The sequence below is a fragment of the Salmo salar genome, chromosome ssa01, assembly GCF_905237065.1.
Source record: "Salmo salar chromosome ssa01, Ssal_v3.1, whole genome shotgun sequence".
NCBI lineage: Eukaryota > Metazoa > Chordata > Actinopteri > Salmoniformes > Salmonidae > Salmo > Salmo salar.
In genome coordinates, this window is record NC_059442.1 from 156,144,959 (window position 1) to 156,167,994 (window position 23,036).

The 23,036-nt window shown below is 41.5% G+C and overlaps 1 protein-coding gene across 1 annotated transcript; it reads right to left on the bottom strand.

The window, feature by feature from the left end:
- Positions 1-1,626: 1,626 nt before the first annotated feature.
- Positions 1,627-20,914, bottom strand: LOC106569363 (myosin heavy chain, fast skeletal muscle). Its single transcript, XM_014140668.2, has 41 exons — positions 20,801-20,914; positions 20,507-20,547; positions 19,720-19,938; positions 19,223-19,366; positions 18,806-18,962; positions 18,547-18,574; positions 18,258-18,372; positions 16,989-17,081; positions 16,695-16,758; positions 16,491-16,589; positions 15,604-15,707; positions 15,284-15,422; positions 15,054-15,172; positions 14,763-14,912; positions 14,497-14,667; positions 14,041-14,344; positions 13,821-13,888; positions 13,595-13,682; positions 13,229-13,346; positions 12,760-12,883; positions 12,378-12,514; positions 11,856-12,111; positions 11,498-11,740; positions 11,213-11,389; positions 10,945-11,090; positions 10,757-10,847; positions 10,103-10,492; positions 9,678-9,804; positions 9,420-9,538; positions 9,098-9,294; positions 8,746-8,929; positions 8,104-8,269; positions 7,781-7,905; positions 6,266-6,574; positions 5,925-6,128; positions 3,824-3,949; positions 3,426-3,596; positions 3,037-3,141; positions 2,858-2,953; positions 2,580-2,711; positions 1,627-1,942 (listed from the first exon to the last, which is right to left on the bottom strand). The coding sequence occupies exons 3-41, from the start codon at positions 19,924-19,926 to the stop codon at positions 1,928-1,930; spliced, it is 5,808 nt and encodes a 1,935-aa protein (XP_013996143.1). The 5' UTR covers positions 19,927-19,938; positions 20,507-20,547; positions 20,801-20,914; the 3' UTR covers positions 1,627-1,927.
- Between the last annotated feature and the right edge of the window lie 2,122 nt (positions 20,915-23,036).

The window sequence follows — 23,036 nt, forward strand, 5'->3', positions numbered from 1 at the left end:
CACATCAACAACAGCCACCCTCGAAGCAGCGTTACCCATGTAGAGCAAGGGGAACAACCACTCCCAAGTCTCAGAGCGAGTGACGTTTGAAACGTTACTAGCGCGCACCCGCTAACTAACTAGCCATTTCACATCGGTTACACCAGCCTAATCTCGGGGGTTGATAGGCTTGAAGTCATAAACAGCGCAATGCTTGAAGAATTGCGAAGAGCTGCTGGCAAACGCACGAAGGTGCTGTTTGAATGAATGCTTACGAGCCTGCTGCCTACCATCGCTCAGTCAGACTGCTATATCAAATATCAAATCATAGACTTAATTATAACATAATAACACACAGAAATACGAGCCTTTGGTCATTAATATGGTCGAATCCAGACACTATCATTTTGAAATACGGAACCGTTCCGTATTTTATCTAACTGGTGGCATCCCTAAGTCTAAATATTCCTGTTACATTGCACAACCTTCAATGTTATGTCATAATTATGTACAATTCTGGCAAATTAATTACGGCCTTTGTTAGGAATAAATGGACTTCACACAGTTCGCAATGAGCCAGGCGGCCCAAACTGCTGTATATACCCTGACTGCTTGCACGGAATGCAAGAGAAGTGACACAAATTCATGTTAGCAGGCAATATTAACTAAATATGCAGGTTTATGTGCTTGTTAAATCATAACCGTTTGTCGAAGTAGGCTGTGATTCGATGAGAAATTAATAGGCACCGCATCGATTAAATGCAACGCAGGACACGTTAGATAAACTAATAATATCATCAACCATGTGTAGTTAACTAGTGATTATGTTAAGATTGATCGTTTTTTATAAGATAAGTTTAATGCTAGCTAGCAACTTACCTTGGTTTCTTGCTGCCCTCCCGTGTGGCTCAGTTGGTAGAGCATGGTGTTTGCAACGCCAGGGTTGTGGGTTCGATTCCCACGGGGGACCAGTACAGAGAAAAAAATGTATGAAATGTATGCATTCACTACTGTAAGTCGCTCTGGATAAGAGCGTCTGCTAAATGACTAAAATGTAAATGTGTAACAGTTAGTCAGCCTCGTGGAGTGCAATGTAAGGCAGGTGGTTAGAGCATTGGACTAGTAACCGGAAGGTTGCAAAAACGAATCCCCGAATCCCCCCTGAACAAAGCAGTTAACCCCCGTTCCTAGGCCATCATTGAAAATAAGAACGCTTTCTTAATTTGACTTGCCTAGTTAAATAAAGGTGTAACATTTTTTTTTTTAAATAACAACAACAAAAAAATATATAATTAAATCGGCAAATCGGTGGCCAAAAATACCGATTACCGATTGGTATGAAAACTTGAAATCGGCCCTAATTAATCGGCCATTCCGATTAATCGGGCGACCTGTATTGCCAATATATCCTCCAAACTCTGTCTTCTCTGGCATTACCACTTAAATATTATACTTATAATGTGCCTTCAGAACAGTGTGGAGTCAGTGGTTTAATCTAATCTAATTGTTACATCACAGCTTTTGGGTAATATTGAATTTCTTTACAGGCCTACATTTCTAAGATGTTTCCTAGTTGTGTAATATGTTAATTTAACCGTTTTTTTATCATGTAAAGTGAATTCACGAAGTCACCAAGGGTACTGTACATATGTTTTTACATTTCAAATATGTTTTATTAAAGAGCATACAACAGTGTAAACAAGTCCCCAAAACAATTTGTGGGCTACCCCTTTTACACACAAGACAACCACAACAACACGCATCAAAACAAAATGGACAACAAAACAACACAAAAACCAAATGACAAGGGGAAAAAATAACGAAAAACCAGTACCCCCACTGACCACCAAGCCCCTGGCCTGGTTTCTCTGCCTTGTAGTAGCTAGAATAATGTAAGGCTGTCGTAAGAATTGTTCAGTCCAAGTTCTCTATTTAAAATAAAATAGGTTTACTCTTCTTTGGCCTGTAAGAGAAAGTAATAGATATTAATGAGTATATCCAGTTCTGGGCTCAAGATCACCAATAACTAAAATTGTGGTTACATGAAAATTTACTTGGAATGAAATGCCTCTGATCTTTTAAAATTTAGATTAAAGGAACATTAACCTTAAATTCAATTTCTTCATGTTTTTTTTAAGAACATTGCTTAGAAACGCCTAGAACGGCTTAGTACTTCTTCTCCATGGTCATAATCCAAAAAACCTCAGTTGCAGAGACGTTAAGAAGTTTGTACTGCTAATGTTTTTGCTGTTGTGGTGAACGTCTCAAATGATAACCAATCATAATTCAGGAAGTTGTACACAACAAAAGCCGGACCAGCTAGTCACAGTAAAAATGCTAATTAGCTGTAAAAGTGCTATGCGGCCTTCTAAAAGGTAGGTTTTGCTCATGTGGATTTATATTGTAATTGACAGGTGGAATTGTTACTTATTGTTACTTTAATTGCGTCCAATAATGATTTTGGCCATGTTATTGCAGCCAAACTATTATTTGTTTTGAATTAGAATTAGGTTTAATCTGAGTCTGTGACAGCCTTTATTGATGATGATGAAGTCTTACTTGAACATTATTCAGGTGTAGGTTTAAAAGCAGATCTTTACCTTTCCGGGGTCACGGCTCTTGACTCTGAGCTTGTTGACCTGGGACTCTGCAATGTCAGCGCGTTCCTCAGCCTCCTCCAGCTCATGCTGAACCTTACGGAACTTAGACATGTGCTGGTTGGCTTGTTCCTCCTGGGAGGAGGGACAAAGAACAACATCACTGGTTTATTCAGGATGGCATATTTGTTTCATGCATTGCTTACTATGGCCAAGTTCGCTACACAACTTAATACAGGCTAAAACCATTATACTTGCTATTCATTTTAGGCCTAACTCACCGCTTCCTCAGCCTGCCTCTTGTAGGCCTTCACTTTAAGCTGCAGCTTTTCTACCAGATCCTGAAGTCTGATAACATTCTTATTGTCCTCCTCAGTCTGTGGGCGGAAGTAGATGTATCAGTGTCCATCCTTTCATACACATCTGTCTGTATTACTGTGTGTTAAGGTGCTTTTCTTACTTGGTATGTGAGCTCCTTGACTCTGCGCTCGTACTTGCGGACTCCCTTAACTGCGTCTACACCTCTTCTCTGCTCGGACTCCACCTCAGCCTCCAGCTCACGTACCTTCACAGATGAAATGGTCATGTTTTTTTACGAGGAGGAATCAGTTTCAAATCACTGCAAATAAATAGAGGTAGATTCCTCCAGGCTAACATAAAGAAAAGGTGTTGACGAAAGTTAATACAGACTTTGTTCAGATACTCAACTATCACATAGTTTTTGTCTCTTCCTAGGTCCTTTTTGCAAATTTAATGGGAGAGTTTCTAATGATAATGACAGTATCCTTATCAACATGGGTTATTGAAAGCAATTGTTTACCCCATCTTCTAAATGCCTGAATAACTCACCCTGGACTCCAGTTTCTGGAGCTGCTTCTTGCCACCCTTCATGGCCAGATGTTCTGCCTCATCCAGACGGTGTTGCAGGTCCTTGACTGTGACCTCCAGGTTCTTCTTCATCCTCTCCAGGTGAGCGCTGGTGTCCTGCTCCTTCTTCAGCTCCTCAGCCATCAAGGCCGCCTGAAATATCATTAAATAGGTTTAATGAAGGTGAGACCTTATGGCAACACAGACAGGTTTTCCTGTAATGATCTGAGAACCACATGTCTTGACTTAGATATTCTGCTGTTATTAACTGTTGCACTCATAAAATCTTATGAAAAATCTGATTGCAAATTCTAACTAACACTTTCATGTAGTTAGCCTGGAGACCTTGTACTGTGTTTTGGCCAAACATATGGACTCACATCAGTGATGGCCTTCTTGGCCTTCTCTTCTGCGTTCCTGGTCTCCTGGACGATGTCGTCCACCTCTCCCTGCACCTGCACCAGGTCAGCCTCCAGCTTCTTCTTAGTGTTCAGAAGGTTGGTGTTCTGGAGGAGAAAATGTAGAACAATCAATGACTGGCTGAACTGCCTTATTTCAACACAATATACCAGTCACACCATGGAAACCAATCTCCATAACCTTAAATGCTAATATTGTTAAAAGAAAAAATATTAAAAAAGGAGATTTTAATCAAGTATTTAGGTAATTCATTATCTTTAATGTACTTGATAAAGTATGCTATAGTATCGGAGATGGCATGGATGTACAGTGCATTCGGAAAGTATTCAGACCCCTTGATGTTTTCCAGATTTTGTTACATAACAGCCATATTCTAGAATTGATTTAATTGTCCCACCCCTCATCAATCTACACACAATTCTCCATAATGACAAAGTAAAAACTGTTTTTTTGAATTTTTTGCTAATTTATCTTTTTTTTTTTACTGAAATATCACATTTACATAAGTATTCAGACCCTTTACTAAGTACTTTGTTGAAGCACCTTTGGCAGCGATAGTCTCGACTCTTCTTGGGTATAATGCTACAAGCTTGGCACACCTGTATTTGGGGAGTTTCTCCGCTCAAGGACTTGTCCTGAAGCCACTCCTGCATTGTCTTGGCTGTGTGCTCAGGGTTGTTGTCCTGTTAGAAGGTGAATCTTCGACCCAGTCTGAGGTCCTGAGCGCTCTGGAGCAGGTTTTTATCAAGGATCTCTCTGTACTTTGCTCCGTTCATCTTTCCCTCAATTCTGAGTAGTTTCCCAGTCCCTACCGCTGAAAAACATCACCACAGGGTGCAAGGTTTCCTCCAGACGTGATGCTTGGCATTCAGGCCAAAGAGTTCAATCTTGGTTTCATCAGACCAGATAGACCATGAGAAACAAGATTGAGAGTCTTTAGGTTCCTTTTGGCAAACTCCAAGTGGGCTGTCATGTGCCTTTCACTGAGGAGAGGCTTCCGTCTGGCAACTCCACCACGAAGGCCTGATTGGTGGAGTGCTGCAGAGATGGTTGTCCTTCTGGAATGTTCTCCCATCTCCACAGAGGAACTCTAGAGCTCTGTCAGAGTGATCATCAGGTTCTTGGTCACTCCCTGACCTAGGCCCTTCTTCCCCGATTGCTCAGTTTGGCCGGGCGGCCAGCTCTAGGAAGAGTCTTGGTGGTTTCAAACTTCTTCCATTTAAGAATGATGAAGGCCACTGTGTTCTTGGGGGTCTTCAATGCTGCAGAAATGTTTTGGTACCATTCCCTAGATCTGTGCCTCGACACAATCCTGTCTCGGAGCTCTACAGACAATTCCTTTGACCTCATGGCTTGGTTTTTTCTCTGACATGCACTGTCAACTGTGGGGCCTTATATAGACAGGTGTGTGCCTTTTCAAATCATACCCAATCAATTGAATTTACCACAATTGGACTCCAATCAAGTCATAAAAACATCTCAAGGATGATCAATGGAAACAGGATGTACCTGAGCTCAATTTCGAGTCTCATAGCAAAGGGTCTGAATACTTATGTAAATAAGGTATTTCTGTTTTTCTATTTTTTATACATTTGCAAACATTTCTAAAAACCTGTTTTCGCTTTGTCATTATGGGGTATTGTTTATAGATTAATGAGGGGAAAAAAATTATTAAATCCATTTGAGAATAATGTAAGAAAATGTGGAAAAAGTGAAGGGGTCTGAATACTTTCCGAATGCACTGTATGTCTAGAATGAGCTAAAATAGGACATGACAAAGATTTTGTCATGAAAAGCACGTTGGAGACAACTGTTTCATTTGGTTCCATTAAGTCGAAGTTCCATTTGCCTCCCCCAGTGAAGATATAATCCCTGAAAAATCTTTAGATTTATGAAATCACTGTCTAGTCCCTTTTTTACCTTATCCCCAAATAATGTTGTCACATACACTGGATAGGTGCTGTGAAATGTATTGTTTTACAGGGTCAGCCATAGTAGTACAGCTTTCTAGGCATTCTCCTCATATCATCTCACACTGCCAATGAGTGACCAGACCCGTACCTGAGAGTGGAGCAGTCCCACACGCTCACTGGCGTCCACCAGCTCTTGCTCAGCCACTTTGCGGCCTCTCTCAGTCTGCTCTAGAGCAGCCCTCAGCTCCTCAATCTCTGCCATCATCAGACCGTTCCTGCGTTCCACCATGGCGGCCTGCTCCTTCATGTCTTCTGACTCACGGACAGCGTCATCAAGGAGCAATTGGGCATCCTGGAATTCAAAACGACAGAGTATTAGGACGTGTGAATGTTGTCTTTATGAAAAATGTGACTGCTGTTCTACTTTATTACATTGCTTGATTAATCTTTGACCAAAACAAATCAGTCACAAGTTTTGACATTCTTTACCTTAAGTTGTCCCTGGACATTCCTCAGCTGTTTTGTGGCCTCAGTGGCCTGTCTGTTGGCGTGGCTCAGCTGCATCTCCATCTCATTCAGGTCTCCATCCATCTTCTTCTTCACCCTCAGGGCGTCGCTCCTGCTGCAGACCTCAGAGTCCAGTGTGTTCTGCATGGATTCTATAATCCGCTGGCTGTTCCTCTTGATCTGCTCCATCTCCTCGTCCTTCTCTGCCAGCTTCCTGTCCACCTCACCCTTGATCTGGTTCAGCTCCAGCTGCACACGCAGAATCTTGGATTCCTCGTGCTCCAGTGTTCCCTGGACAAATAAAATACATTTGTCACAGAATGCTTGACATCGGAGGTTATGCCAGCAATTAAAACATTATAAGACTTGGAGACAGCTAAAAGTAACAATTGTCTCTCCTACTTTTGTGTTTATAAGACCTAAAGCAGTTGCATAAATCAAAAAGTGCCCACTCTTCACAATGTGCATAAAGATGGCAGAACACAGATATGACGTCATTGTTTTAACACTACAATCCGAGTTTTTAAACTATGGCGCACAACATGGTTCAATGTGCCAATAAATCAACACAATCTACTTTATTAAATTATATATATGCCGATGTCTGGGAGCTAGAAACAGGATCATGTATACTGTGCTAATGTTTCAAGTTTTAAAGTCATATGCACAAGTACAGTGAAATGCCTTTCTTGCAAACTCAAAACATAACAATGCCGGGGTAGGAGTTGGACGTCACTGTAAATAAGAATTTGTTCTTAACTGACTTGCCTAGTTAAATAAAGGTTACATAAAAAATATATATAATAAAGTATGTGAGTGGGTGTGTAGAGTCAGTATAAATGTATGTGCATATTAGGTGTGAGTGAGCAGATGGAGTGAGTATGTGTGAGTGAGCAGATGAGTGAGTGTGTGTGAGCAGATGGGGTGAGTATGTGTGAGTGAGCAGATGATGGAGTGAGAGTGTGTAGGGCCCTGTGAGTGAGCAGATGATGGAGTGAGTATGTGTGAGAGTGGGTAGGGCCCTGTGAGTGAGCAGATGATGGAGTGAGTGTGTGTGAGAGTGGGTAGGGCCCTGTGAGTGAGCGGATGATGGAGTGAGTATGTGTGAGTGAGCAGATGATGGAGTGAGTATGTGTGAGAGTGGGTAGGGCCCTGTGAGTGTGCAAAGATTGAAATAAAAGGTCAATAAACTCAGATAGTCCGTGTAGCTTGTCAGTCATATTGCTTGGGGATAGAACCTGTTCAAGAGCCTGTTGGTGTCAGAATTGATGCACCGGTAATGCAGATACAAAAAATGAGTGACGGAGGGTAATTTGTGGTAACTACATGGAGACCGCCATCTTTATGCACGTCCGCTATTCCGAGCAGCGCACCACCTAGTGAAGAACTGTAAGCTATATTACTACAAGAAGTACCAATAGAGGAGTACTGAACAGCACTGTAGCTTTCATTCTGTTTAATTATTCGACTACATAAGGATGTATAGTATCTGCTCACTTCAGCCTCCTCCAGAGCGGTCTGGATCTCAGAATTCTCCATCTCCACAGTCTTCTTGGCCTTTTCCAGCTCATGGATGCTCTTGCTTGTCTCTCCGATCTGTTCAGTCAGGTCAGAGATCTCTTCTGCACAAACACCGAGAAATGGTTTAGAACAGGGAGATTTTTGGTGATTGTTGCCAAATATCATACAGCTTTGCATAAAAGCCTTTTGCTACCGTAGATGTTTCAAAAGAATACAGCTATAACTGATAACAATAAAAAAGTGATTGTAAACCGTACACTCCAAATGGGCCAAATAAACAACTCCTGTTGTTTACTCACGTTGGAGGTTCTTGTTCTCTCTCTTCAGAGTCTCCAGCTGATCCAGAGCCTCCTCATAGGAGTTCTTCATCTTGAAGAGCTCTGTGCTCATAGAACGAGCCTCCTTCTGAGCTCCTTCCAGCTCAGCCTGGCCCTCCTCATACTTCTGCTTCCACTCAGCCAGAACCTATTGGATTTTATGGGATTTAACAGTTTATTCTTGATGCAGCTTTTACCTCTAATCAGAAATAAGCCATGATACATTATGATCACTGGAGGCACATCAATCAATCAAATGTATTTATAAAGCCCTTCTTACATCAGCTGATGTCACAAAGTGCTGTACAGAAACCCAGCCTAAAACCACAAACAGCAAGCAATGCAGGTGTAGAAGCACGGTGGCTAGGAAAAACTCCCTAGAAAGGCCAAGAACCTAGGAAGAAACCTAGAAAGGAACCAGGCTATGAGGGGTGGCCAGTCCTCTTCTGGCTGTGCCGGGTGGAGATTATAACAGAACATGGCCAAGATGTTCATAGATGACCAGCAGGGTCATATTGATAATGCCTATCAATCTTTTGTTGTTGTGTTGTTGCTATTTATTTTTCCAGTCCATTTAATAGCACATTTCAAAGTCAGTATAGTGTGTGAAGTGTTCTTTTTCACCTTGTCGAAGTTCCTCTGCTTCTTATCAAGGTTGCCAGCCATAGCGTTGGCCCTCTCTACATCAATCATGATGTCCTCCACCTCTCCCAGCAGCCTTTGCTTGGTCTTCTCCAGCGAAGCACACTTTGAGTTTGTTGCCTCAATCATTTCCTCAGCGTCCTGCAGACGCTGCGTCAGCTTTTTCCTGTTAGACAGGAAAGAGTCCATCTTCTAATGCTTCCACAGGTATTCAGACAAACGTATCATATAAACATGATGCCTCATAACTAAGTGAAATTAGGAAGGTGTGAAGATGCGCACATTTAGGATCATAGTTCTAATGAGAGGTTTCTTTTCAAGTGTAACTGCTTACTTGGCCTCCTCAAGCTCCTCTGTGCGCTGGATGGCATCCGTCTCATACTTGGTCCTCCACTGAGCCACCTCGCTGTTGGCCTTAGACATGCAGCGTTGCAGCTCTGCCTTGGCCTCTTGCTCCAACTCAAACTGCTCCCTCAGAAGGTCACAGTCATGGCGGGCAGACTGGACACCATGGGCCAGGGAATTCTTAGCCTGAGTGAGAGATAGCAAAACAGGTTACAGTAATACATTGCTGAGGATGGTTTAGTTATTATAAACATGCCAAGAGGCATTTGACTCTATACTCTGTGCTTGGTAGAGCATTTTGCCTCCCTTACTTTGACCTCCTCCTCAATCTGCCTCTTTAGCTCCTCCACCTGCTGTGTGAAGGCCTGCTTGCCTCTGGTCAGCTGAAACACCAGAGCTCCCTTCTCTTCCAGCTGGCGTCCAAACTCACCTGCAAGGGATGAGAATACACATTGTAAATTCTTCTGTTCTTAAAAATACTGTAGCCTTGTACAATAGCCCCTAACACATGTTGTTGGGTACTGATTTAGATTATGTATGGAAAATGTGTTGGTCATTGTTGTGGGTACCGTTCTCAGTCAGGAGTCTGGCCCTATGTCCACTGATGTCGTTGATCTGGCGAAGGTTCTCATCGTTCCCAGTCTTGAGCTCACTCAGCTGATCCTCAATAGTACGGCACATCTTCTCCAGATTGCCCTGTTAGTGAAATATAGATATGTCATTTTTATTTTACATTCTTATGGTGTACAGCTTGTATACATTTCTGTCTTGCAGTAGGGTTTTGTAGATAGTAATTTGGGAGCGATGCTACTCCAGCCCTGCACCTTCGAGGTCATTGCACTACCCTATATGCTTATAGGATTAACCCACTAGGTTGAAGCTGTGGTGTGCTTACAAATGTGTCCAACTTTAGAGCTGGATGCCATTCTGCTGTCTGGCAGCATTCCATTCATCCATTCATGTTGAGTATTTGGGGTTTGATTCAAATACTCACCTTAGTCTTGGTGACAGCCTCCATGTTGCTGGAGAGGTCATCAATCTCCATCTTGTACTCGCTCTTCTCCTTCTCCAGTTTCTGCTTGACACGCTGCAGGTTGTCGATCTGCTCTCCGAGCTCCGCCACGCTGTCAGCCTGCTTCTTCCTTAGGACTGCGGCTGTGGCCTCGTGCTGCAGGGTCGACTCCTCGAGGTCGCGTCTCAGTTTCTGGAACTCAGCCTCGCGCTTCTTGTTCATCTCGATCTGAGCAGCAGTGGCTCCTCCAGCTTCCTCCAGCCTATCACTGATCTCCTCAAGTTCCCTGGAGAGATCGGCCCTCTGCTTCTCAACCTTTGCCCTGGCAGAATGCTCAGCCTCAATATCCTCCTCCAGTTCCTCAATACGAGCCTAAAACAAGGCAGGGGGTTTAGGATGGGGAAATTTAAACTGACCTTGCAAAAAAATAAAAAAATAGGCTGGATAGTTGTGTATTTATACACAGTTTTATTGTTGTTTTATTACAACAGAAAGTTGCTAAATACGTAAGACTGACATCTAGTATCTAGAATATGTAGTCTCTAGAACATGTAGTATCTTGAACATCTAGTATCTAGAACATCTAGTATTATATGGAATACTATACTGAAGCCGGGTTTAGATACTCTACTGTACCTGGAGTTCCTTGATTTTCTTCTGCAGCTGACCACCCAGAGACTGCTCATCCTCAATCATGCTGAGGAGCTGGCTGGTCTCAAAGTCCTTCCTATGGTAAGATAAATGCATCACTACTCAGCAGTAATTTTTCCATTTAAAAGAGTCTTTCAAACTCCTAACTACAGAAAACTATTTTTTTAATGTACTTTTTGATCTTTTCTTCAGACTGCTGCTTGTCATTCTCCAGGTCCATTATGGATTCCTGGGCAAGTTTCAGGTCTCCCTCCAGCTTTCTCTTGGCTCTCTCAAAGTCCATACGGAGCCTCTTCTCTTGCTCCAGAGAAGCCTCAAGCTACATGTTAAGATACTTGTGTCAGTTAATTTTAAACAATCAATGATTATGCCGTGGCCTAGCTAAATGTATAATCTAACAATATAGAAATCCATGACTCGATAAAGTGTGACACCACTCACGTCATCAACTTGCTGTTCCAGCTTGGCCTTGGCCTTGGTCAGAGTGTTGACTTTGTCCTCCTCTGCCTGCAGGTCATCCAGTGTCTGCTGTTGGGCCTCTTGGAGGGCTTTCTTCTCCTTGGTCAGCTTGGCAACGCTCTCATCTTGAGAGGCCATCTCCTCAGTCAGATTTTTGACCTGAACACAGCCACAACAACATTTGTATGTAAGTTGTGTAGTTAGTTTCAATCATTGTTTAGCTTTGGTTTGATTTTACTATTGTTCAGCTATGTCAACATTTTAGACCTTGTTTTCAGTGGCGTGCTTCTCCTTCTCCACTTTGGCCAGGGTGAGCTCCAGGTCATCAATGTCCTTCTTCAACTCCGAACACTCATCCTCCAGCTTCCTCTTCTTGGAGGTCAGCTCAGCATTCATCTCCTCCTCATCCTCCAGCCTTTCGGTCGTCTCTTTGAGTTTGGCCTCCAGCTGGATCTTGCTCTTGATCAGCCCCTCGCACCTCTCCTCAGCATCAGTCAGATTCTCTGATTCCTAGTTTCACAATGATAGAAAAATAGGCAGACATCAATTTAATCAGTGCACACCTCCTGTTCATCGTCTTCAATAAAATATGGGCAATCAAGCCAGGCAATTGACAGATGCTCACAGATGCAACTTGGAGCGTCAGGTCATTCCTCTCCTGCAGAACGGTCACCATCTTCTCCTCAAGCTCTGTCTTGCGGGCCTCAGCCTTGGTCAGGGCAATTTTGCACTTCTCAATGTCCTCCTTCATGTTGGCTAGCTCCTTCTCAGTCTCAGCACTCTTCAGCAGTGGCTTGATCTTGTAATACACCTTCATCCATGGCCAGTGTTTAACATTCATGAATGAGCGAATGTTGTATTTGATGGTGAAGACAGCCTCTCTGAACAACAGGAAACAGGGATCTTGGTGAGTGTTATGGCTAAATAATAGTAATATGTTATTTACAGGACAACATTCCAGCTCCTCAGAGAAAATAAAGTGAAATTCAATTAATGAATCAAAAAAAGTATAGGATTTGTAAATTTAAGGTGAATATAACATGTTCAATTTGATCCCTGGAATCGTTGGAGATTAAATGGAAACCACTGCAACCCTGTTAGATGAATTTGGATGAGCCTTTATCTTGAGATATCTTCTATCCCTCACCTCCGCTCCATCATCTTCACAAACTCCTTCCTCATGACGAACCCACGACACAGAGACTGTATCATGCAGACCAGAGAGGCCAGTCTCTCGTCTCGCATCTCCTCCAGGACACCCAGCAGACCAGCTTTGAAGAACACCTGAGCGCATGTAACAGGAAGGTAACAGTAAGGTAAATGCCCGAGACACCGGTAAGAACTAAGAACACCTGAGAATAGGTCAACATTATCAATGGATGTCATCAGAAGTCAGAAAGCAGGGTTGAATTTAAATGAGGGATCAACACGGCAAGATTTATTGTAAAAAGGCGTTGAGTGGTTAGCATTTACATTGTTGTTTTACTTATGTTTTGTGTTTGCTTTCCTGAGTGTATTTGAACACTGACCTTGGTGTGTCCAAACTTGTACTGCTCATGCGCCACATTGATTGACCCAAGCAGATTCTCAGAAGCCTTCTTGTTGTCCATAAATGTTCCGTCTGGGATAACACTGGGATTCAGTACTTTGTACCTGGATTAGGAGAGACTGGCAACTGTCAGTTTTTAAGTTGTGGGCAAACAAAGCTATTCTGTTGCTGTGTCACAGTTCTACCACTGTTTATGAAATCAGCTGAACATTCTAGCCATTCTTCTTTTACATTTTTTAATGAAATCTAGCATAGGCAAATTGATGCCAAACATTGTTTTGGTCTGTATTTATTAAATCTCAGAATGTAATCTTTTAAGATTTCAGAATATAATCTTTTAAGATCTCAGAATGAAAGAGTTTCTGAGTTTCTTATTATTTTGTCAAATTCAGTTATATTCTAAAGTTAACATGGAGCCATGTTAGATAGATGACATTTCTAAAGGGTACCTCTGCTTGAAGTCACCGTAGGGAATTCTGCTGGGGAACCCCTTTCTACAAATCCTGATACCCTCCAGTACACCGTTACACCTTAGCTGGTGGATAACCAGGAAGTTCTCCATCAGACCTGGAAAAACACAAAATATCGTTAAAGCTAAGAAACACTGAAACATTGTAAGGGCTACAATTATATTGTGGTGATGTAAGTGCTATTATTTCTGGGTAAATATATGGGAATAACTTATAATAAGCTATCTTGCACCACATGTAAGTACAGGTAGTTACTTAGTACTTATTTTGTTTTAAGGTACTGAATCTCACTAGCTGCTAAACCATTGGGTTACAATTTTGTATTTCACTCGATGTTTCTTGTACCTGGAGTCTTTGACTCATTGGGGATCAGACAGCGCACAAAGTGAGGGTGAGTGCTCCTCAAGTTGGTCATCAGCTTGCCCAAGTTCTCCTGCAGGGCGGGGACATGCCAAACAGCCACCTCAGAAATCGTTCATACAAATGAACTTATCTGGTCAATAAGGTGCGTTAAAAATGTTGACCAGACAAGTTAACCAGATAACTTTGAATACAAGTTTGAAAAGCTCACCCTGAACTGGGAAGACACTGTCTGCATGGAGCCTCCCTTTTTCTTGCCTCCCTTCTTGGATGCTCTGTCTGTAAAAATAGTTCAAATCATGAGTGATTTGGTGAACACCATATTTTATTTAGGAGATAATCTATTTGCAACTGCTACCAAATAGTTTGTGTAATGTAATGTTGATATCGGGAATATTGGCAAAAACTATTATTTAACAATGTTAAATGACCTTCAGCTGGAGAATCAACATAGATCAGAACCAGCAGTTTGACTGAAGACTTCTGGTAGAGCTGCACCACTGAGTCGTTCAGGGGGTCCTTATTCTTGTCCAGCCAGCCACAGATGTTGTAGTCCACAATACCAGCGTAGTGCACCAAGGAGAAGTGGGCCTCGGCCTTTCCCTTGGCAGGCTTTGGCTTCTGGAAAGTGTTTTTCTTGCCCATATGCTGGTCATACAGCTTGTTCTTGAAGGAAGTGTCTGAAGCCTTGGGGAACATGCACTCCTCTTCAAGGATGGAGAAGATGCCCATTGGCTGATGAAAAATGTAACAGCAGGATTAATAGCAGCCATCTTGTACCAAAGGGATAATAATTCACTCTCAACTCCAACATCCGTCCCTGTCAACTCTGTTGTAGGCCATTCTACAGTACATTATTTTTTAAGTAGAATTCCCAGTCTGCGTACCTTCTCAATAAGCTCAATGCAGGCAGCCAAGTCCATGCCGAAATCAATGAACTCCCAGATGATTCCCTCCTTCTTGTACTCCTCTTGCTCCAGGACAAACATGTGATGGTTGAAGAACTGTTGCAGTTTCTCGTTGGTGAAGTTGATACACAGCTGCTCCATGCTGTTGTACTGTTAGTGAATTTCAAAGAAGATTAGTTCAATCACCTTCTGTCATAAGACCTTAAAGCCATAAACTCTTTATTCTGTAATAATCACAAACTTACGTCAAAGATCTCAAACCCAGCAATGTCGAGCACACCGATGTAGAAGTTCCTTTGTTGCTTGGTGTCCAACATCTGGTTGATACGGATGACCATCCACAAGAACATCCTCTCATAGATGGACTTGGCCAGAGCGCTCACAGAGTTATACACCTGTGCAAAAACAATACCTCCAGTTAATATGTGAGACATTGATCATGTCTTGCTGGTATAGAGCTTGATTTAAAAAAAATCTAACATGAAATGAATCGTGGTGTTGTAGCAATTATGTAATCTTGGATGTAAAGACCTCACCTGAGGCACGGTCTGTCCCTTGGTCACAAACTCATTGCCGACTTTCACTCTGGGGTAGCACAGAAGTTTCAGCATGTCAGCTGAGTTCAGACCCAGGAGGTAACCGATTTTATCAGCTACTGTAGAGAGAAAGAGCATCAGGGACAAATGTACAGGCACAAATGTAGTGTTACTCTGACAGAGAAACCAGTTTCATTCTGTCTATTCCGGTGTTTGGAGAAAGGACTCACCCTCTGTGCCGTCTGGCTCGGCCTGCTCCTCACGCTGCTTCTGCTTGAAACGTAAGTTTCCGTGGTGCATGACAGCGCCGGTCAGCTTGTAGATGCCCATCTTCTCATCATTGGTGAAGCCCAGGATGTCAATGGCGGCCTGAGTGACAGGAATTTCATAGGTAAAGTTAGTGTACGCACATAAAGGAGATATCACAAGTGCAGGGAGTTTCAAACTGGACAAAACTGTCATGGGGCTGCACTGCTTGGAGTTAAGTTACAACATATAATTCAGTGGAGATAGAGGCGTTATTCATTCTTGTATATAGTTTGAGACTCACATCTGTGGCATCCAGCTCCTCTTTGTCATCGATAGAGGCCACTTTGATCTGCCCCTGGCTGATCATGGGGAAGTCGTAGGGGTTGGTGGTGATGAGCGTCATTTCTGTGGGGACGGAGAACCGGACAGAGAGTTAGTTAAACCAGATGGAATTTGCTTTCCCCTCCCTTTTCCTCTCTTGCATGAGATGAAGATTAAGGTTAGAAAGTGCGGACATAAAGGACGTACTGTGTCTGCATTGGGAGCCAAATGCAACTCAAAATACAAATGTAATGCAGTGAAAAATAGAGCGGTCAAATGAAACCGTATGGATTTGATCATTTCTCCTCCCTATTCCTCCTAGGAGTCTATACCACAGGAGTACGAAGCTGACTTTATGACTCTCAGGCACATTAAACTACAGGAAGAACCTTTATTGGTTTGCGCGACTCCAACTCTCTGAGGCTGGAAATGTCATCTTTCACAATACCATTTAACTTGTCATCAAATAAGGGCAACATTTGAGTGGTGAATTGTCACTTTGTCTTGGATTGTTTGATTGATTTTACCCCATCATTTCCACTGGAGTGCAGTAGTTCTCCATGCAAGTAGCCTAGTGGTTAAGAGCGTTGGGCCAGTAACCGAAAGGTCGCTGGTACGAATCCCCGAGCCAGCAAGGTGGATAAATCTGCCGCTCTGTCCTTGAGCAAAGCAGTTAACCCCCAACAACAACTGCTCCCCGGGCGCTGATGGCGAGGACGTCGATTAAGGCATCCCCCCCACACACCTCTCTGATTCAGAGGGGTTGGGTTAAATTCGGAAGACACATTTCACATTTCACATTTCAGGTGCAATTTCCCTGTCAACTAAATGAGAAAAATAGTCAAACAGCTTTCTACTTTGTCGTACCAATCAGCTCAGGCTTGTGGTTGGTCATCATCTGGTAGAATATGTGGTAGCTTCTCTCATCGGGCAGCTGGAAGGTCACTCTGGACTTCTCCAGCAGGTCTGAAAGAGAACAGGTGATAACATTCAGTGCTTGGTCTCCTTAAAACATAATCTCTGTGAATTTAGGACATTGTGCATTCATGACAAACAATCCACCCAACTTACAAGTCTCAATGTCAGCACTAGACAGTTTGCCATTACTGTGGAAGTGAATCCTGATGAATTTACCCTAAAGTAGAGCATGGGGGTTAGAAATGAGGGAATGAGTCAACAAAAGGAAACTGTCATGGTGTCCATCTCAGTACTCTGAAAATAGTGCTTTACTTTATTTCTAAACTGTCGTTTAACACTGACATTTGGAAATACTGAGTAGGTCTCAATCGTACAGCCTTTCATTGTCATGTCATTCTAGATCAATAAGGAATATTTAAGTATGGCAAGTGTGTCCCTCATACTTACAAAACGAGAAGAGTTGTCGTTCCGAACTGTCTTGGCATTACCGTAAGCCTCCAGCAGAGGGTTGGCAGCAATAATCTGATCTTCAAGAGACCCCTGAGGGAGACGAACACAAGTTGGTCAGAAACAGCATGACATACAGTACTGTAGAACACCCTTCTTCAACAGTGGTGGAACTGTATTAAAATAAGCTGTTATATATATGGCTGGCCTACAGATGTAGGATCTTAATTTGAGCCACTTTGACACCGCAGCAAAATAATGCTGTAGCAACAGGAAATGTGAATAATTATGTGGATTATACACTGAACAAAAATATAAATGTAACATGTAAAGTGTTGGTCCCATTTTTCATGAGCTGAAATAAAAAATCCCAGAAATGTTCCATATACACAAAAAACGTATTCCTCTCAAATGTTGTGCACAAATTTGTTTACATCTCTGTTCGTTTTTCTCCTTTGCAAAGATAATCCATCCACCTGACAGGTTTGGCATATCAAAAAGATAATGAAACAGCTTGATCATTACTCAAGTGCACCTTGTGCTGGGGACAATAAAAGGCCACTCGAAAATGTGCAGTCTTGTCACACAACACAATGCTACAGGTGTCTCATGTTTAAATAGAATATCATTTTATAGATCGAAATTTGAATGCACAGAGATACCGTGACGAGATCCTGAGGCCCATTGTCATGCCATGTTTGGGATGCTCTGGATCGACATGTACGACAGCTTGTTCCAGTTCACACCAATATCCAGAAACTTCGCACAACCATTGAAGAGGAGTGGGACAACATTCCACAGGCCACAATAAACAGCCTGATCAGCTCTATGCAAAGGAGATGTGTTGCGCTGCATAAGGTGAATGGTGGTCACACCAGATACTGACTGATTTTCTGATCCATGCCCTTACTTTTTTTTAAAGGTACAGTATCTGTAACCAACAGATGCATATCTGTATTCCCAGTAATGTGAAATAGATTAGGGACTAATGAATTTATTTCAATTGACTGATTTCCTTATATGACGTGTAACTCAGTAAAATCTTTGAAATTGTTTCATATTGCGTTTATATTTTTCTTCAGTATAATTAATGGACATTTTTGTAGGGGTTGATACATTTTTCTTAAGGCGAAATCAAGTCTGAAAGGTCAAAGTGAAAACTTCAAAAGGATTTTTAAACCTAAAACACACTACAAGTTTTACATTTCCTGCATTGCATTGAAAGTTGTCCTGCAACAGGGTCATCAAATTAAGATTCTACACCAGTACCTGCATTTTGCCGGGTTCTGCCGCCCTCTTCCTTTCTCCTCCAGACACAGCAATGGTGGCAAAGTATTGGATGACACGCTTGGTGTTGACAGTCTTTCCTGCACCAGATTCTCCGCTGGTTTATATGACAGAGAATAAGAGGTTCATGTTTCAGTGTCAGACATTCAAAACATAATCACTAAAAAGTACACTTTGAGTTGTTTACTCATTTACTATAGTTCATGTATACGCTTAATAATTGTTATGATATCCAACTAACTATAATGTTAGATGTTAGTTGAGAACTTACGTAATCAGGATAGACTGGTTCTCCCTATCTGCAGGCAAAAAAACAACAAAGAATATGTATATAAACAGTTTTGATACATTATGGCATTCATCTTAAAGTAGTGGATAGTGTTGCACACGCTTTTCACTAGAAGTAAATGAAAAAAATACTATTGCATTGATGTTTCCAGCTAGTACCATGGCTGCCCATATCTGTTTGTATGAGCTTCTATCTATTTATCCATCAATCTATCCGTTCATCCACATGTATAAAATCATACCCGTCAACATGAACTGATAGGCCCTGTCAGAGACAGAGAAGATATGGGGTGGAGCCTCCATGCGCTTCTTTCCTCTGTAAGCGTTAACAACCTCTTCGTCGTACACAGGGAGCCACTTGTAGGGGTTCACCGTGGCACAGAACAGACCGGAGTAGGTCTGGATGAAGGGAAGGAAGTTAGGGGATTAGCAAAATCAGCCTTTCTGTTAAACTGTATGGAGCTTCTATGAAACACTAACAAGTGTTTCTTGTATTCAGTTACATAATTTTTGCAACGGTGTTTTTAATTTACAAACAGCATGTGCATTTTGGAGTTTTGGCATTTTAGATTTCCCTTATATGGTGGTGTCCTATGTTCACTTATGAGTGTGTATATATACCTATATACAGTCATTTATATGTACAATACGTTTCTTACGTAGATCATCCATGCTGCATAACGCTCTTTGAGGTTATACAGGACAGTGGCTTCATTGAGGTAGGTCATCATGGCCATGTCCTCAATCATGTCAAACTTTGGAGGGTTCATTTCGAAGACATCAGCTTCTTTGAAGTCATTAGTCTGAAAATCAGTCGGTAATCTACATTACACTTGGATCAATTGGAAGAACTGTTACTGAATCTGTGTCGACACTGCTTTGATTTCGTAATCATCAAGTCAGTCATACATTTTACTGTACAGATGTAGGATCTTAATTTGAGCCAGTTTACTACAGCAGTAAAATAATCCTGCAGCAACAGGAAATGTTCATTATTATGTCTGAAATTACAAAATTCAGAAGCCTTTTTAAAGCTCAAATACACTACAAGTTTTAAGTTCTCCTGCAACATCTGAAGTTATTTTTCTTTGAAATATAATTGTGAATAAACAAACTTCAACTTGAAACTGAATTCTGTCCTATGTTGTAGGCTTACCTCCCCAGTGTCAAGGACTTTCACTTGGACCTTTCCCCCTTCTCTGCCAACAATGGTACCCTTGAGGTACAGCTCCTTAACATCGGTCACATAGCAGGCATTCTTTGCATCGAAGGGCTTGCTTTGGGCCTCAACCCTCTCCTTCTCAGGCTTACGGAGGTATACACCGGCTTTGCCATAAGAGGCCATCTCTGCGTCGGTACTCATGGTGGCAACTCACTGAGAAACATAAACAAAGCAAACAAATGATTGAGTTTATTTTGAATTAAACATTTTTTTTTTAATTCACTGTAATTTATTCAGGATAGCCCAATTGATACCAAGGTCTCATTCCCAATGTTGCCCTGAGTATAAAAAAATGTATCACAACAGGAAGAACAATTTACATTACAATTAAAATAATAAGAATAAATAAAACCACAAGGCACAACCTCAGCACCACAATTTCAACAAATAAATACTACAATCAGTTGAAACAACTGCAATCCTCAATGAATTCATTCAACACCACAGTCCTAAACTGCCGTGGCGGCACCAGGGAATTCATGTTTTTATATTATTCCAATAATGGGGTGCAATAAAAGGATTAGAGGATTTACCTAAATTGGTCGAGACCAGACGGACCTCAAGAGTTAACCAATCCTGTGAGCGGGTTTGGTAGCTCATTCTTTTATACATTAGCAACAAAGTTAGGTAAGTAGAAAGCTTGTGTAATTAATAAAACAGTGTCTCTCATAGAATACTCTCCAATAGAAAAAATTTGAGTGAAAAACTAACAATGTCTCACCTTGTCTTCCTCTCCCAGATTAAATTGTGTGTTAGAGGGTTCTGTAAGACATTGAGGTGTCATGATTAAACACACATTAACGGTACTTAGTCTCATCCCACCTGAAGAGTTGCAAAAAAAGTTGAATGGCATCCCAGATGAATCCACTTAAAAACACATTCCATGCACAAAACACATTTCATACCCTGTCACAACAGACAAATGGCATTTAGAACAGATTTCAACTTTACAATTCAACTACATTATCAGGTGCCGAGACACTAGAATAAACAGAGTAAAAGGAGTTAGTCTTACCACAGAGGTAGAAGCTGTCTGTCATTGATGCTGCTCTGAGGCTCTATTTATCTGTTGAGAGTTTCGAGTGCTAACCAAGCAGAAGTTAATTATGGCTCCCCTAATCAAGCATGTGGATTGGAGGAGAGAATTAGGGGCTGACTCCTATTGCCACTATGAATTTCTGTGATATTTGTCTTTGAATTGGATTTTGCTAACTTCATATAAAGGTAATGTGTTATAATAAGGTATCATATTAAATCACTGCTAATAGTTGTTTGTCATTTACAAATCACTATCCATACATTTGTAGATGTTACTGTAGTAATCTAATTACTACCAAACAACCACAAACAGACAAATATAAGAATGAGTTAAATATACGGATATTTGTTTATCTATCAACATTATGCCAAAGCCTTACTAACAACTGTTTGCTGTCATTGAGTAAGAAGGTAAACCATCCCTTGCAGTAAGGATTATTGAAATTATATTGGGGTAGAACATTTTTGTGATCATAACTGCCAGCATGAGTTTATTGCCTCTCAGCATTTTATAATGACAAGATTTACATCATTCGTGTCCCTGCAGTGAAAGTCTAACTTGGGATTTGCAACTCATAACACAGGGACCTGGGAGAGGCCTGAGCATGTTCCTGACAGCATATCTGAATGGCAAGTTTATTGCAGTACTGATTTCAGTAAAGTGAAGATTGGGATGACTAATATGGACATTTTACTGTGCTTCCCAGCACCGGATCTTCGTGTTACATAGTAGAGCATGGGGCTTCAATAGTGTGGAGTCTACAGAAGACCGGTGTCGGATGTTCACTTTAAAGGGGCAATCTGCAGTTCAAACAATAACAAAGTGGACACCAGCTGAAGTATGGGCCTGGAGAAATGCACCAATTTTTTATATGTTGTCTTAACCAACAAATTCATAGAGCTATGGATGCAAGGCCTGATGATCTATGATATTAAAATTATAGTTTTAACCATGTATTGAGGCTATACAGTGTTTGTTTGCAATTGCATTGTTTATAAACAAAGCCATAAAACAAGCTTATATTTTGTGTTCTGATGGGGTTAGACAATTGAACTAAGCTCATGAGGCATTTCTACAGTATGTTCTTCCAGAATCAATGGCTATATACTATGAACTTAAATGTCCAACTAATAAAATATACCCTTTTTGGTTTAGAAGAATATCCAGTTGAAGTAGGAAGTTTACATACACCTTAGCCAAATACGTTTGAACTAAGTTTTTCACAATTTCTGACATTTAATCCTAGTAAAAATTCCCTGTCTTAGGTCAGTTAGGATCACCACTTTATTTTAAGAATGTGAAATGTCAAAGAGAGAATGATTTATTTCAGCTGTTATTTGTTTCATCACATTCCCAGTGGGTCAGAAGTTTCCATACACTCAATTAGTATTTGGTAGCATTGCCTTTAAATTGTTTAACTTGGGTTAAACATTTTGGGTGGCCTTCCACAAGCTTCCCACAATAAGTTGGATACATTTTGGCCCATTCCTCCTGACAGAGCTGGTGTAACTGAGTCAGGTTTGTAGGCCTCCTTGCTTGAACACGCTTTTTCAGTTCTGGCCACAAATTTTCTATGGGATTGAGGTCAGGCCTTTGTGATGGCCACTCCAATACCTTGACCTTGTTGTCCTTGAGCCATTTCGCCACAACTTTTGAAGTATGCTTGGGGTCATTGTCCATTTGGAAGACCCATTTACGACCAAGCTTTAACTTCCTGACTGATGTCTTGAGATGTTGCTTCAATATATCCACATAATTTTCTTCCCTCATGATGCCATCTATTTTGTGAAGTGCACCAGTCCCTCCTGCAGCAAAGCACCCCCACAACATGATGCTGCCACCCCCGTGCTTCACGGTTGGGATGGTGTTCTCCGGCTTGCAAGCCTCCCCCTTTTTCCTCCAAACATAACAATGGTCATTATGGCCAAACAGTTCTATTTTTGTTTCATCAAACCAGAGGACATTTCTCCAAAAAGTACGATCTTTGTCCCCATGTGCAGTTGCAAACTGTTGTCTGGATTTTTTATGTTGGTTTTGGAGCAGTGGCTTCTTCCTTGCTGAGCGGCCTTTCAGGTTAGGTCAATATCAGACTAGTTTTACTGTGGATATAGATACCTTTGTACCTGTTTCCTCCAGCATCTTCACAAGGTCCTTTGCTGTTGTTCTGGGATTGATTTGCACTTTTCGCACCAAAGTACATTCATCTCTAGGA